The sequence below is a fragment of the Rattus rattus genome, chromosome 4, assembly GCF_011064425.1.
Source record: "Rattus rattus isolate New Zealand chromosome 4, Rrattus_CSIRO_v1, whole genome shotgun sequence".
NCBI classification, from domain to species: Eukaryota; Metazoa; Chordata; class Mammalia; order Rodentia; family Muridae; genus Rattus; species Rattus rattus.
In genome coordinates this window covers 157969221-157986637 of record NC_046157.1, presented here as the reverse complement: position 1 = coordinate 157986637, position 17417 = coordinate 157969221, and the positions used below count along the sequence as shown (strand labels likewise).

Here is a 17417-nt window from a genome sequence, read left to right as displayed (position 1 = left end):
ATTAAAAGGCTGTGGCAAAGTTAAAAAGGGATTGACCTATGGGTATAATACACAATCTCAACAAAGTGACGATGCACCATGGAACACAAGTCAAAACACAAGCATGCTGCAAGTGAAGGAATAAACTCAAGTGGGAAAATGTCCATGGACAGTGTGACCAAAGTAGAAATGTACACTTTTATTATGGTTTGGCATAGCTAATTGTGAATTCCATTTCCATAGATGGGTTGCTTAGGAAACAGTTTTCCTCGCTTGAGAATGGTAACAGAGGCCTCTCTACGAAGCACCTTGCAGAAGTATGGCGGTATAGGAATGTGCCAAAAGTAGTTAGAACTCCTGCTATAGCACTTAACTGAGTGGTCACCTAGTCCATGCCAATACTCCAGAAACAAGAAGCTTCTGAGGAAGCCAGGTTCTACTTTATGTCAGCTAATATGAAGACAAAATTAGATTTCCTACTGATTTCCACCCACAGGCCTGAATTCTATCTCCTGATACATGTGAAGCAAGTTTAACCCTTATAGTAGATGGTCCCTTAGAAACATTTTGCTAGGAACTATACTGAGACTCTGTATTCTCCAAAGATACTATGCTCAAATCTAGTTCCTTCTGGTTCACTGAACTGTTACTTACAGTAGTTCTGAACAGCCATGTCAGCTTACTTACTCCTTGTAACACAGTTATCATTCCACAACCTCAAGCAAGGACTTGCCCACATGGACTATAATTTAAATAATACACTTGTTACTGCAACCTGTCCAACAGTCTCTTTGGGTGCTTTATCACGTTATTTATTCTTGGGGCACACATATGCTCTCTCTCTCTCTCTCTCTCTCTCTCTCTCTCTCTCTCTCTCTCTCTCACACACACACACACACACACACACACACACACACACACACACACATTTTTTTAAGCCACATCTGCCTCAGCTGATGCATGAAACAAACATCTCTTCGTACTCTCTCCTGAGTTACAGTTGATATACAACATACCAAGTATGGTTTGTGTGTTTGTGTACAGTTTTCTATGCTGATGTGTGTATATACCCATCAAGACAGTGAACAGAGACATCATTACCAAAAATCTCCTTATGTCCCCTTCTGCATTCCTCTTGTTTTCTTCTCCCTCTATTTCTATTCCAAGCAACCACCAACCTGTATTCTGCAACTATAGATTGATTACATTTTCTAGAGTTTTGTATAACGCATAAATCATGTACACTGGCTACTTTTAGCAACATAATTATTTGGAATTTGACTGTTATATATAGTTCATTCTTTCATTGTTAATAGTTTCCTATTAACAATGTGGCCCAAATGGTTTATTCATGCATTTGGTTATCTCCTGACTTGGGCTATTTCACATAAAACTTCTACAAACACTTAGACAAGACTTTGTATGGATATATATTTCATGGTTTCTTGGGTATATACTTAGAGGAGTGTCATGGTTATATCAAAGTTGATTCAGTTCTTTAGGAGTTTGCCTGTCTTCTAAAGTGGCTATGCTATCTCATACTTTTAACTCAATAATGTGGCAGAGTAAATATGGTTCATATTAAACACTCTAAAGCTCTGTGTTAACTGATTTTTCTTTGGTGACTCATTTCATTCACTCATAGGTTTTTATTCTCCTTGTCAATCAAACTGGTAGTTACAGATTTAGTACCCCTCAGATAAATTAACCACAATGTAAGTTCAGAGTTGAGGGCTATGTTTTTTTAGCAGATCTCAGGAATCCTGTGATTAAACTGTCTGAATTCACTGTTATTATTAGGCATATCACTCTACAGGATTATCTTATCATGAAAATGTTTTCTGACTATCCTTAACTACAGGGGAGAAATGGTCACTGTGATGTTTTGGATGAGAATGGCCCCACAGGGTGATGTCTGAATACTTGGTCTCTACTTAGTGGAACTGTTTGGGAAGAACTGGAATGTGTGACCTTGTTGGAGGATGTGTGTCACTGGGTGGTCTTTAAGGTTTAAAGCACTCATGCCATTTTGAGTCTTTTCTGCTCCTACTTAAGGATCAAATTGTGAGCTCTTAGCTGCTGCTGCTGTATCATCTGTCCATCCGTCTATTGCCAAGCTTTCACTCTGTCATTAAAGACTTGACCCCTCTAGAACCATAAGCCTGGACACTTTCTTTATATGCTGACACGATTGTGATGTTTTGTTACAGCAACAGTGCAGCCATCAAGAAAGACATATAACTAGCTCAGCAGTGAGTCACAGAGCTCTGGGTGGCATGACTGAAAAGAGAAATATGGCTCTTGGTCATCTTCAGTCAAAGCTGTCAGTTGGTTATAGCTCCTTATAGTTACATATCCAATGTGGACATTTATCACATTCAGCAGTCACTGGTGCCGGATGACAGACAGCAAGGGCAGCAGCAGTTCACACTAACTCTGCTCTCAATACAAGTTATTACTGAGCTGTGTCTCTGAAAGCCTTATCACCCACTGAAGAAGAAACACAATTACATATATTACAGGAAAAAAAAAAAAGAGAGAGAGAGAGAGAGAGAGAGAGAGAGAGAGAGAGAGAGAGAGAGAGCAAGAGGCAGAACACAGAACAGTAAGGCTTCATCTTAAAGAGCAAACTGGGTGAAAGGAAGGCATTTGAGCCAAGACTTGAAAAAAAGATTCCTGTGTGAACCACAGAGGAGCGAGGGTGAAGATGCTGCAGAGAGGGAAGAGGCACATGCAAAGGCTTACCTATTCCTGGACAGTCTGTACTTCAGTTATAGTGACGAGACAGACAGATGACACTGATAGAGACAGACACATCCTACAGGCGATAATTAAGGCGGGATACGCTACTCAGTTAGCAGTCCTAATTTTTCCTATCATCTTTTGCATTTTTTTCTTTCTTTGTTTGAGACAGAGTCTGTTTGTGTAGACTCAGAGCTCTACCTTTCTGCTTCTGCCTCCCAAGTGCAGGGATTGAAGGTGTCTGTCAAATGCCAGCACGTCTTCATTTTGTAACCATTTATTAATAGCTTATATTGTTAACCCACTTTTATTTGCAGCAGTTAGTAAGGTCTCAGCGCTCTTTCCCCAGGTGCGCTAGCTGTCATATACTTTTAGATATTGACAAATCAGTCACAAATCTCGGGTGTTTTCTCCTCTATCCTTAAAACTATTTCCCAACTAAGTAATTTACATGTAATTCTTCAATTCTACTACCTTGAACTGAAGTTTATTTTTCAGAAATTCCCATGTTTTATACTCATAGCAAGTCTACGCTTGTACAGCAACTACGCTTGTAGTGCTGGCTTAGAGTGGGAGTTCTCAGCCTCTGCACTAATGACATTTTTGCTGGGTAATTCTTTTTTGTTGCTGATCTATTTTTAGCATGCCTGGCTTTACTAACTGAATGCCAGTAGCGGCCTTTCCTCTAGTGCTATCACCAAAAATGATCCTGGCATTCCAACTGTACTCTAAGAGAACAAAACAGCTCGTGAATTAAAACAAAACAAAAACAACAAAACCCCCATCCTTTCAGTCATGCAGATAATCAGACCCCAGCACTTTCCTCTATCACCTCCATCAAGTCCCTTCTTATTAAATTTTCTCTCTAACTTTACAGAAATTAGTATATTCTCCACCCTTCAAGCCAGCGTTTTCCCCATCATAATCTTATTAACTATCATAGTACACTGCAAAGTACAGGCCCTTGGGCTCCTGCAGACTGCGGCTTTACGTCAATGACAGCAATGGCCTTGCCCCCATGCACTGCTATTTGTACTACAGGGCTGATTCTCCAGCACGACATAAGGCAGTGCCAACAGACTACAAAGGCAGAACTATGTTTAAAAGACCCTGCAGGTTTCACCTAAGAATGCCCAGCAGACCTGTGCCCAATGGCACCTCAGGGAGTTTGAGGGTGGAAAGTCATTAATATTATTAAATTTTGTTCTTTAAGTACACAATTTGGTATAAAAGATGGCATAAAAAATGTGTTTGGTTCCTTACAAACATGACTATTAAAGAAAAACTGTGTAACTGCCAATTATCAAATTCTTGTATGGTATTAATGTTCAAAATTATCTCAAATGCTATTAAAATAGTTTTATCTGTTTTAAAAACCATGTATGTGCATGAGTTTATATGCCCTATATGTATGCAGAAGTACACAACGGAGATCTGGAGAGGGTGTCAGGTTCTCAGGAACTGGAACTACAGATGGTTCTGAGCAGCCATGTGGGTCCTGGGAGCAGACCCGGGTCCTCTGCAAGAGCAGCAGTGCTGAGCCATCTCTCCAGCCTGAGCCCTCTCTTGACCAGCGTGACTACCAGCGTGACTTATGGCAGCACAGGTGTGCAGATCCAATGCCTTCTGTCAGCACAGTAAAGAGATTTAAAAACTGCTACTCTTCTCCCTGAATTTTTCATTTGGGATGATATGGTTATTTTCCATAAAATTACGTTGTTAAACCAGAATATATATATCACTTTTGAATGATTATTTAAAACTTCATTTTAATTTCTAATGGGATAATATTTATACTCCATATTCATGAAGTTTCTTTTATTGTTTTGTTTTGTTTTTAAGGTCTTAATATCTTGAGAGTATAAAGGGGTCCTAAGAACAAAAACTTAAAAACTGCCAGGTAGTAGTGGTGCACACCTTTAATCCCAGCAGCATAGACCCTGTCCATCTCGTATGTATGATATTGGAGTAAGTTTGGTGAGACTGCTGCCGTGTAGTTCGGTGGTAGTTACTTGCCTAGCATTTGCAAAGCCCTCAATCCCCAGCATAACTATCATTCACACACACACACACACACACAGACACACACACACACACACACACACACACACACACACACACACACACTTTCACTTCTTCAGGACTGCTTGGTGCTTCCTACAGTTGTAGAAGTCCAGCAGTGAGAGGGAGGCCAGGGTGTGCATGCTGACCCTCTGGCCCTGTGAGCTGCAGGTGTTGCTGTGGTTCTGCTAACTGACTCCTCTAATTTCTTGAGAGAACCTGTTTCCATCATCTGCAACTAGGCTTCCCTATTTTTACATCTTATGAACGAACCACTTTCACAAATTGGGACAGTATTACACTCTGTACAGATTTTACAACTTTAAATCAGTTTGGTTTCCTGTTTCAAAGGGCGATGGAAATATAAAATGAGAAAACAAAAGGAGCCTGGATCAGTCGGCCATATTCTGAAAGACACTGGCAAAGCAATAGAGGAAAGCAGAACATTAATGATGGTTCACAGCCAAAGACTCTGGGACTACTTGGGATTTGCGTTATTTTTACGTGTGCATGTGAGTATGAGTGTGCATGTAGGTGCCCATGGAGTCCAGAAGAAGGCCTCAAAGCCCTGGAGCTGGAGTTACAAGCAACTGTGAGTAGACAGATGTAGATGTAACAAGTGCTAATCCACTCTGGAACCATTTGGAATAGGAAGAACCAGTCACCAAAACCAGTTCCATGGTGTACAAATTCACCTAAAAGCATTTATAATATAATGTGGCATAATATTTGAGAGTAAGAATCTCAAATCAAACAATGATTATATTCTAATGATTATATTTGAAAACAAAGGTAAACTTAATTAAAGTCTTATTGTTGCTTAAAAAAATTAAGTAGCGGGTTGAGGATTTAGCTCAGTGGTAGAGTGCTTGCCTAGGAAGCGCAAGGCCCTGCGTTCGGTCCCCAGCTCCGAAAAAAAAAGAGAAAAAAAAATTAAGTAGCTAAGTAACCTATTTTTCATCCCTATAAAAAAAATAACCTCTAAAGATAAGGTGGGAGAGTCAGTGCCACCACTCACTCATAAATGATGGTTATTCAGCCTGTTAGTGTAAGGGATCCTAGAGGGCAGAAGGGGACAGTTAGTTAATGGCATAGTGCTCCCAGCTCTCAGTACAGCAAGGGGAACAAAATCCAAGGGAACAAACTGAAGAAGATGGGGGCAGTTCTGACTTTAAAGCAGTGCCCGAATGGTGGAGATGTGTTTCAGTGGGCAGGAGTGGGATGGAGGAAGGGAGACTCTGAGACGCTTTCTTTAAGAATTTTGAAAGATGAATAGGGCTTTGGTGAAAACGGATGTGGGGAAGACCACTCCATGGGGAAACAAGAAAAGGCATTACAGTCTATTTGGTTATCTGACTTCATGAAGGCTAGAACAACTGTTAAGATACATGATGTAGATTACAAGAAGGTTGTCAAGAAGTGGAACTCACAGGTTTTCCTCACAGCCCTTTAGGAAGCAAAAGACATAGGATTCCTCTAAGACTAGGTGAGGCCTGCTTGGGATCCAAGACAGGCTTTAGGCTGTAGTGATTAAGTAGATGGAGATGCTATGGGTTGAGAGGAAAGCAAAACAAAACAAAATAATCTAGAAGCTGTGACTCTGGTAGGGCACTTGTCTAGCACACACATAAAGCTGAGTCAATGCCCAGTGCTGGGCCAGTGGAAACACTGCTTCCAAGAACCAGGTAACTAACACTTGAGAGCAGAATACTGAGCACTGGGGCTCACACCTGAATCCTACCTCAGTATTTACAAGACTTCCACATTCCACACCAGCCTGAGGTACAGAAGAGACCTAAAAAGCAAAGCAAAACAAACAAACAAAAACAAACAAACAAACAAAAACCCTCAACTATGTCCAAATGGGAATTTATCATTTTTTTAAAAGTGACCTCATAGTCTACCTCACAATGGTCCTTAATGAAGGAATTAAAGATGTCCAGATGCATACCTTTTCTGCCTTTTTGTCAGAAATGTCCTGCTTTTCCAAAACAGCCATGCTCTCCTTCAAGTTCTTCACAATATCTGCCGGAGACTTGTGAGACTTGCCAAATGGGAACGGCATGACGGCAGCACCAGAGGCTTCCACTGCACTCTATCTGCTTGACCTGCAACACAGGACAAGGCTCATGTGAGACAAGCAGAAGACATGGTTACAGTATCACCTGTGAAGAAAAGCCTATTGGAAGCCAAAGACATCTTAGCAGTTAAGAGCACGTGCTGTTTCTCCAGAGAACAGGGCTCTGGTTCCCAGCCCTCAGAACTCTCTGTGACACGAGTTCTTGACTCTTTAAACACATAGTGTATAGACACACATGCAAGCAAAACCCCACACACATTAAAAAAATTTTTTTTACACTATGTCTAAAGTTTTGGTGCCCTGGCAAGCCCACTAAGATGATGTGTAAAAATGTTGATACAGAGAGTCCCTTTGAAACATTAATTTTTAAAGCACTATTTTATTTTTTCCCCAATCTCCTGTTCTCTAACCACCCACCAAACAGGTGCATACAGATGCTGCTGCCATGTATACTGTCAGGCCTACTGCTGAGCACTTATTTAAACAACCCTGGCAGTCATCACTGCTTCCATAGAGAGGTTTAGTAAGACTGACAATCTGGCTTAAGGTAAAACAAGCCCCAGTCCCTACTACTGACCTTGTCCTTAATTGCAGTGCTGTACCCAATTGAGACTGTCTACTTTACAGCTGACAAAAGTGAGGCCAAAAGGCAGAGAGCTCAACCACACGGCATCAACATCAGTGACACGCTCCTGTCCCAGGGTTCATGTTGCTCGCCCACACACACTCCTGCAACATCCAGTAGCTGTCCTACATGCGTGCACTTCCTTAACATCTGAGTATTTCAGAGCTGGAGGGAAACACTGACAACACCCTGGATCAATCTCCTTTAAGAGTTACACAGTGGACATTTTACTCTTCCTCGTGCAGATGGGCCATCTCTGAGGAACACCTTTGCTGGGGATGCTAATAAACTCTTAAATTCTGTGGTAGTGGAAACTAGCGTGCCAACTACACAAATCACAACAATCACAACGTCGCATTATCTAAAGAAGGGCTATAGCTATTCTAAAGAGCTGCCATGCACAACTTAGGATGGTAGTTAGGCCCACTCACTAACGTCAGCATCTGGGAGGCAAAGGCAAGAAAGGCAAGCCTGATTTGCAGGGCCACAGAGTGAGCTGCTGTCACAAATGAACAAATCTAATAGGACAACAATGGAAGTGACAAGGTGACATTTTGGAAGTCACTTTTTTTTTTTTTTCAGTAAAATGACAAGAAAGGAAGAGCTGGAGTGGTAGCTCTTCTTTTCTGGTAGGGAATGGGCCTAATATTTGCAAAACCCTGAGTTCGATCCTCAGCAATGGAAAGTAAGTAAAAACTTAAAAGTTGAACTAAAGGCATTAATGGACATGAAATAATTTTATATCAAATACAAAAATATAACACTTTTCAGAAGAATCTTAAGTATTGGTGGCTTTCAATTCCATAGTTTGGCTACACCAAGTACCTTCATATTTCCTACCCCTGCAAGGAGGTCCCAAATACTGCGGGCCTACTTCTGCATTTTCCTTTGTAAACATGTGTATTATATTAGCACCTCCTTTGACCTCTGATGAGTCATCTGAAAAATTTGAGCTCCCCCCCCCAATCTGATACAGTGAAATGCATGTCTATTTACAAAGAACAAAGCAGCCAGGCAATGGTAGCACATGCCTTTAATTCTAGCACTTGGGAGGCAGAGGCAGAGGCAGAGACAGGTGGATTGAAACCAGGCTGGTCTACAGAATGAGTTCCAGGGCTACATGGAGAACACTGTCTCAAAAACCAAAAAGAAGCAGAAGGAAGGAAGAAGTAACAGGAGGAGGAAGAAGAGGAGAGGGAAAAGGAAAGAAAGGAGGAAACAAAGGAAGGGAGGGAGGGAAGGGAGGAGAAGAAACAAAGAACAAATAGGGGGAAAGAACATGTAGCTTTACTGCTAATGTTAAGTCCCACAATTAAATCATAAATATGCTATTTCCCCACAAATTCTGGTGTGATCTCTTCTGACCAACCTCTATTTCCTATCTCAGTTTCTGTCATTTTACAAATCATATTTTGAGCTGGTCAGGGGTAGCACAAGTCTTTAATCCCAGCACTCAAGAGACCAGCCTGATATATAGTGAGTTCCAGAACAACCAGGGCTACGCAAAGAAACCCTGTTTCTAAGTCAGACAGACTGACAGACAAAACAAACAAATGAAACAAAAAAAAAAATCTAAAATCAAAACTCAAATCCTATTTTGATAAAAAATGGCATATTTATTTACCAAAGAGAAATAGCTTAACATATGCCCTTCACCATGGATTCTCACAATTCAAATCCACTTTATTAAAAAATTAATTTGTTTTATGTATGAGTACACTGTAACTGTCTTGAGACACAACAGAAGAGGGCATCAGATCCCATTACAGATGGTTGTGAGCCACCATGTGGTTGCTGGGATTTGAACCCAGGACCTCTGGAAGAGCAGTCAGTGCTCTTAACCACTGAGCCATCCATCTCTCTAGTCTCTCAAATCCTCTTCTAAGTACCTTTTTAAACAGTAAGTTTGGATGGGTACTATATTGTCTCTGACTATCTGCCTTATTGGTATATAAATCTCTTCTACTTCTGCTCCTTAAACCCTTTTTGGGAGTAGGAACAAACAGATTGTCTCTGCATACACAGTAGGTCATGTAATACATTCTGTGAAAAAGAGGACTTTCTGTATCTGTATTTTGTATATGGTATTCTGTAGGAAGTTATGCAGATGTTTTCAGCTCTGGCTACACTGTGAAAAGGTGGCCAGGTTAAAGAAGATTTAAAAGGTCCTATGAGTGTTGGTCAAAATACAAAAACACAGCTGCCAGGGAGAACGTGTATATCAAATTCCTTTATTCAGGAAAGTTTGTGACATAATCATTCTTCTTACCTGATCTACTGAATAGGAACATAAAAATGAATCCAATGTACTCTTGACATACATAGTCCCTGACATGTACTCAAGACACTAAATGTTCCACAAAGTATCCAATCATATCAGGAAACTTATTCTCAATGGATGCAAACCCCTGCTTTATCTATTACTACGATTAAGTTTTAAAAGCTAGAGTGAAAGTAGAGAGACCTATCTGTGATGGTAATCAGTGATGTACGCTTGAATCCTAATAAGCTGGAGGCCAAGGGTGACCTTAAAAGGGGCAAGATAATTCAACATTCCTCTTTATGCTCCAACAAATACTTAAACCACTGAAAACTGAACTTGGGCTTCGTATCCAGTACATCTTGTTTGCTCTTGTTGTTCTTCATCAGTTACCCTCTTCTTTCTGCATTTGCTACTTTTTCTAAAATTAATTCAATGACTCATCTTTGCTCCAGTGTTACTGTCTCCCTTGTCTTTTATTTGCTGACAGCCTCATCTATAGCTTCAACAATGTATATCTTTTTTTTTTTTCCAGACAGGTTTTGGGTATCCATGATTGCCTTGGAACTTGCTGTCCTTGAACTCAGATCTGCCTGCCTCTGCCTCACAAATGCTGGTATTAAAGATGTGTGCCACCACCACTTCCTATTTCTCGTTCCCAGTGCCATACCCCAGCGTTCCATTCCATCACAACACTTGGCCATGGCAGCAGATGCTACTTGCTCAACTTTTTCTTTTGGACACTCAACGTTCCAGGAGTTGCAATGGAATCAATAGTACTTGTAGGGTATGATATGAAAATTCATAAACTGCAAGCTGAATCTCAACACACACACCAAGAGGCTGAGACTTAAACAGGAGGTTTTCCCAAGAATGGAACCTTGTGGATTGATTAATGCTGTCTTTTATAAGGGTTTGCAAGAATATATTCACTTTCTTTTGCTATGTGAAGATGTGGACCTCACCACTTATTTAACCCAGCAACCTGTTCATGGGGTTTAGCCTCTGGAACTGTTACCTAATGCTAACTCAGTCTATTGTCATAGCAGTACGGAGTAAGACAAGGAAGATGAAAAACTGTCAGTTGTCAGAACGAGGGAGGCGTTCCCTGATGAAAATAGCACTGCCATCATTGGAAAAAGAGTGCTACTTTTTGGTTGGGAGCCACATAAGCCTGACCCTGTGAATTTCCATATTCTTTGGAAGGGTGTAAGTCAGAATAATGAGTATTTTCCATCTGTTGCTATATCTAAGTCCATCACTTACAGGTAAACACCTAGCTTTTACAGAAAATGTTCTGTTCATTCTGCAAAATTCAAACATGAAGGTTAACCTGAGAAAGAGTGAGAAGCTATTAATGGGTCAATGTATTCTTTTTATTTCTTGCTTTTATATTTGTAGTTTACACTGGTATCTACTCTCCAAAATAGATGGGAGACCAGAGGATATTAGCAATGGTCACTTCTGTTTAAAAACTTTATTAACACCATTAAAGTTAAGAATCATAGGTGCTACTCTGGCAACTGGATTGCTTTAACTTATGCACCATACTCCTATTTACCCAAATGCTACTAAATACTGAAAAATAGTCAGACGACCCATAAACCAGTATCAGGACACAGCCATTCGCAGCTATAATATATGCTACAAACTAAAGGCAGGTAGTGTCTGCTTTTCACACAAAATTCTGGTGCGCATGGATGTGGGTGTGTGTTTGGAGACAATTATGAAAACTACTGAATGACAACACATTCTTAGACAGCTGACTTCCTAAAACTCTATATTCACACATGTATTTGATCTGCCTTATTAACTTGGTGGTCAAATGCAAAAGGTATAAATGAAAAAGCCCACACACTGCAAGGTGATTGCATCCAAGGCCTATTAGGGCTCTTGATTGAATATGCAGTCATGGAAAGTGAGCACTCAGTACATACAAACCCTTATTTATTTTTTCAGTTGACTCTTAAGACCCAATCCTATACTACATTAATACCATTTAATCCATACATTTTTCAAATAAGCAGATACTGTTTCTAAGTACTAAGCTATTTAAGATAGGTATTTTATTATTTTTAAATTATATGCATGCCTTGGTGTGTGTATATGCATAGGAATGCACATGCTGACAGAGGTCAAGGGTATTGGATGGCCCTGGAAATGGAGTTATGAGTGCTTGGGAGACACCTGATGTTTTGCTAGAACTTGAACTCTGGTCCTCTGAAGGAGCAGCACATGTTCTTAATCACTGATCCACCTCTCCAAATTATGATGTGCAAAGTAAAAGCTTGTGTTTGATGTATTTTTATTTTAATCACATTGTAAAGTAGCTGCTGTTTGAAGTACATAGAAATTTTTGAATGGAAAGAGATTGCTACCCACCTACTCTTGCCTCTAAACTGATTCATGACTACTAATTTCAGAATAAAACCAAATGGGTAATTATCTATATAACTAGATACTATACAATGTAATAAAGTGAGAATGTATATCCTTCCTTTGCTTTTGTGCTGTAACTAAAAAAGTCCATTTAGCTTTTGGATGGAAGGGAGGAAGCCTGCTCTTCCTTCTCAACTGCAAATAAGATCTGATGACTCAGCTTCATTAAAATTAAACCAGGAACATCTTTAAGAAGCCAGCTGAAGCCTTGATTATTAATTACCAAAGCCACCAGAAGCATAACTATACCAAAATTGCTCAGGAGACACTGGGTAGAGTGGGTTTTGAATTAACAATGACTTTCAGGCCCAGGCTTGGAAGCCCACATCCTTTACACACCCTTTAATTCTAGCACTCTGAGAGGGGGATGTAGTTAGATCTTGAGACTTTGAGATCAGCCTGTTTATAATGAGACCCACACCAATCAATCTCTCTCTTCCTTTCTCTCTCTCTTCCTCTCTCCCTCTCTCTCTCTCTCTCTCTCTTTCTCTCTCTCTCTCTCTCTCTCTCTCTCACACACACACACACACACACACACACACACACACACACACACACGGGCTAGGGGGTGAGTAGAAGGGCAGAGGCTTCTTTCCTGGCCAATGCTAATCAAAGACTAGATTGTAAAATTTTATAGTCTAGATAAGAAACGCATGCTGGTAGGAATGGCAACAGTAGCAGGAATATTTAAAACAATGTAGCACCTCTCATAAACAGTTTACAATGCACTGTTTCTTCTCTGTTCAACCTCTATGCCACCAGATGACTTACCATTTCATTCAGTAAAATTGACTCTTCACCAAAACTACAAGGCTCCTGTGATCTGTTCCTCTGTGGGCTCACTCCTTACTCTAGGCTTTAGTTATACCCATTCTGCCATTTCTAGACCAGACCCAGACATATTTCCCATACTGTATGCATAAGTGCTTAGTCCCAACACTATGTTTTCTCTTATTCTATTCACATGTCTGTACAAATGACATCCAATAAGAAAGGCCCTGAGGAGGTTTTTGGCTGCAAACACCTATAATCCCAACACTCAGGAGGAGGCAGCAGAACCATGAGTTTGTACATGCCTGTAATCCCAACATTCAGAAGACAGGAAGATCATGAATTCTAAGCCAGTGTGGGCTAGAGAACAAGACCTTGTCTCAAAAACAAACAAGGTGCCAGGAGTATAGTACATTGTCAGTGTTCTAGTTGAGTTTGCATTAAGCCCTAGGTTCACACCCCAAAACTAAAATAAATACACAAATAAGTAAAGGCAGGAATGTGTACGCATGCTATCTGCACAAGATTTAGCCAAGTTAGCAACAGAATTCCTCTACAGTTAATGCAGCTCAAGTCTGGTTACAGGTTAAAATGATGAGCCCAGAGGCAGCTGGCACAATTAGGAGTTCCACAACTATTCTGCAGGTCTTCAACTGTTTGTCTCAGTGTGGTAGCTCTCAACTCTACACGTGATCTGACCGGTCAAGACTTTATCAGCATAAATATTAAATTTAGTTTTGAACCTTACTGGCAGTTTCAATAATCAAAAAAATGCAGCTGATAAACTTCCATCAACTCCAGTCTTTCCTGTGTGTAGTTGTAACAAGCTACATCCTCACCTGTTTACTGCTCCATTTGGAACAAGCCTGCAGGAATGAGCATTTACTTCTACTAAATTTCTTCTGATTTAGATCCAATACACAGTACATTTAAATAAGGGTGAAGACACCTGATACCAAAGTGACAACCTGAGCTGGTTCCAAAGCTGCACTCTGACCTCCATATATGCAGACAGACACACAGGCACCTTTACTATCTGTTAAAGCTACAAACCCAGACAAGACACAGTACTGGAACTTTCCAACTACAATCTGCATGCAGCCAGTCTCTCTTGTGTAGGTACTTAAACAACTACTACAAAACCAAGATATCTAACTTTATTTCTATTACCAATGGAGGCTTACAGATTTCTTCAAGCCCTCGACACACACTTATCAGATCAGGAATCAAGTCGAGTATAGTGATGGGAACCTGTAACTCTAGCACTTGAGAGATAAAGGCAGGGGGATCAGGAATTCTAGATCATCCTCAGCCAGTGAGTCAGCTTGGAAAAGCCAAAAAAAAAAAAAAAAAAAAAAAAGACCAAAACAACAAAAACAAACAAACAAAAACCTAACCGACCAACCAATATCACCAAACATTACTTATCATGAATTGGTAAAATTATACTGCTTATTTTCATTAATTTATCATAATTTTACTCTATATTCTGTTTTATTCCCTCCTAAACTCTGGTGGTAATTCACTAAAGTGATTTCTCAATCCACTGATGAGAATAAGCAAAACAAAGGCTGGAAATTAACCTGAAGGTTCTAGAAAGATGGCTCAGAACATTAGGAATTTCCCAGCCCCCTCTCAGAGAAACTATGCTAGGTTCCTATTCCTCTGGACGCTCACAATCCCATGCCACTCTAGCTCTGGGAGTTATGACAACATGTATACACATATACTAAGTAAATAAATAAATCTTTTTTAAAAAAAGATTTATTTACTTATTATATATAAGTACCCTGGAGCTGTCTTCAGACACACCAGAAGAGGGCATCAGATCCCATTACAGATGGCTGTGAGCCACCCTGTGGTTGCCTGTGGTTGTGTTGTTTTGAACTCAGTACCTCTTGGAAGAGCAGTCAGTGCTCTTAACCACTGAGCCATCTCTCCAGCCCCATTTCTTTTTAAGTCAATCTGAAAAGCTTTGATAGCTTTCTAATTCATATGTTGGACTTCTCAAACTGTTACAAGACAAAGATTTCCTCATATAACTTGGGACTGGAAATTATAGTCACATATTAAAATTATTATTTATAAACTATAATACATAACTGACTGCTTTCTCTAACTTTTCAAATCAATATGGATTTGCCACTTTTAGTTCCATCTAAAATGACTCATAGATATATTAAGGAATTAAAAGCTACAGTATTATAATTTTAGAACCAATTTCAAAAAATGTGAATTCTAATGATTTATAAACAGTATATGTACTTTAATAAGGCATAATTTAATAAGAAAAGTTAACCAATTTTCACATTTAAAAATGAGAAACCTGGGGCTGATAGATGGCCCAGCAGTTAAGAGCACTCGCTGTCTCTTCAGATTGTCCAGGTTCAATTCCCAGCACCCAAACTGTGGCTCACAACCAACTTTAACTCCAGCTCCAGGAGATGACACTCTCTTAATATCAACAGACACCAGGCTCCCACATAGTACACAAACATACTGGAGGCAAAATACTTGTACACATAAAATACTGGGCCAATGAGATGACTCAGTGGGTAAAAGCACAAGTCACCAAGCGTGACAGTCCAATCCACAGGATCCAGATAGCAGAAGGAAGGAAAGAACTCACTCCTACAAGTTGTCCTCTGACCTTGACATGTGCAAAGTGAGACATACATACACATAATAAACCAGCACAGAAATATTTTTTTTAAGTAGTGAAAAAGTATCAATCTTCAAGGAACTGCAATCTACTTTTTCAGGGTAAACTTTATTTGCTCTGCCACAAGGTTGTGCAAACACGGTCCATACGATCATGAACAAACACCATGGTTTCACCCACATTTTTGTAAATAAGAAAAGTAAATAGCCAACCCTGCCCTTTAGAAAGCAAATTCCTGAAGAAGAACGCAATATTCAAACTTGAACTATAAACAGATGAGAAAAACCTGACACAAATTTCAAGTGTGGTCAGACACAAGTATCTTTTGGAAAATTCTCTTTAGGTTGAGAAACTAATGATGTGTTAGAAATTTGGTGACTTTAAAAAGTCCTATTTGTAAAAGTAATTTCTAAATTTGCCTTTAGTTACTCTGATAAAGAACTGTATTTTGAAAAAAAAAAATTGAACTCACAGCTTTAAATGTCTACAGAATCAGATATATAAACCTGGGAAATCACTCTCCTTCAGGTCTGGCATTACTATTTTTGTTCTGGCCAAATGCCCACAAAAGCACAGACAGACTGCACAGCCAGTCCAAGCTGCACCACCATAGTTGGAGATCTGCAGGTTTGTTTTCTTTGTAACTGCCCAAAGGCTGTCAAATAGTAGTATTTAGTGTAAATAAACTTTTTCCAGCAGAAATATTTGGAGACAATGCACAACTGCATGCCACTTCATATTGAGGGTGTAGAAGACTGGTTCTCGATTCCTAATACTGCAAACCTTTAATACAGCTCCTCATGCTGTGATAACCCCCAACCATAGTTATTTCATTGTTCCTTTATAGCTATAGTTTTACTACTGTTATGAATCATAATGTAAGTATCTGATATGCAGGATATCCTGATATGCAACCCTCCAAGGGGTTGTGACCCATAGGTTGAGAACTGCTGATGTAGAACATTTTACCAAAGATGACCTTTCTCCTACCCAGACACCATATCCTTTCTAGCCTCTTTGTCAACACAGTAACTGGCTTATGATGGCTTGATCTTAGGCTGAGAGAAGAGTTCTCAAATAAATAGTGTTTAACATCACAGAAGCAACTAGAATGCAGTTGTCAACTATCTGCATGTGCTTTTAGAGGAAATGAAAATTTCCACCACATACCAACAACTCAGCTCATGGATGTAAAAAGAAAAGGTCATGATATGAAGCAGACTAAGGAGACAGGTACTAACAAGAGCAGACTTAAGAGTCTATCCTAATGAAAACCTTCATCATCAGCAAGTTCAGAAGACTGGCAAGGCACTGCAGGCTACAGGCAGGCAGGCATCAAGATGATGCTCCCTGACCTGGCTCTTAGACACTGATACTTTTGAAGGAAAACCAGAAGATGTATTATAATCGGCTAGAGAGCTGTATGTCACAGTCTAAAGTCTGATATGGAAGCAAATTATTTTGTAATTTTGACATGCTCTGTGGGTAATCAAGTACGGAGTGGAAAGGAAGGCAAAAGTTGAGAAGCCCAAGTGCTGTTTACAGAATGGCCACATACCTTCTTTTATTGCTCAAAGAGCATTCCACTCACTCCTGATGTGTTGACAGCACAATACAGCCAAACTGGAAAATCTGCCTCTTCATTTGAAATCTCTAGCTAAAATGAGGAAGCAATTACTTTTTACAGCCAAGGGAGCACAACAGCTGAGATACCTCAACCAGGAAGAGCTACTTACATTGAAAACTTTCTGTCCTCTATACATTTTCAACACAGAACTTAATGTTTCCTTCATTATTT

At 39.8% G+C, this 17417-nt stretch overlaps 1 protein-coding gene across 1 annotated transcript in view; it reads right to left on the bottom strand.

Annotated features, from left to right (window-relative positions):
* Positions 1-17417, bottom strand: part of Cab39 (calcium binding protein 39) — a 61392-nt gene that overhangs the window by 28752 nt on the left and 15223 nt on the right. The window contains exon 2 of the mRNA XM_032901522.1: positions 6734-6890. Coding sequence (XP_032757413.1) covers positions 6734-6847 — 114 coding nt within the window. The 5' untranslated portion in view covers positions 6848-6890. The remainder of the gene's footprint in view (positions 1-6733; positions 6891-17417) is intronic.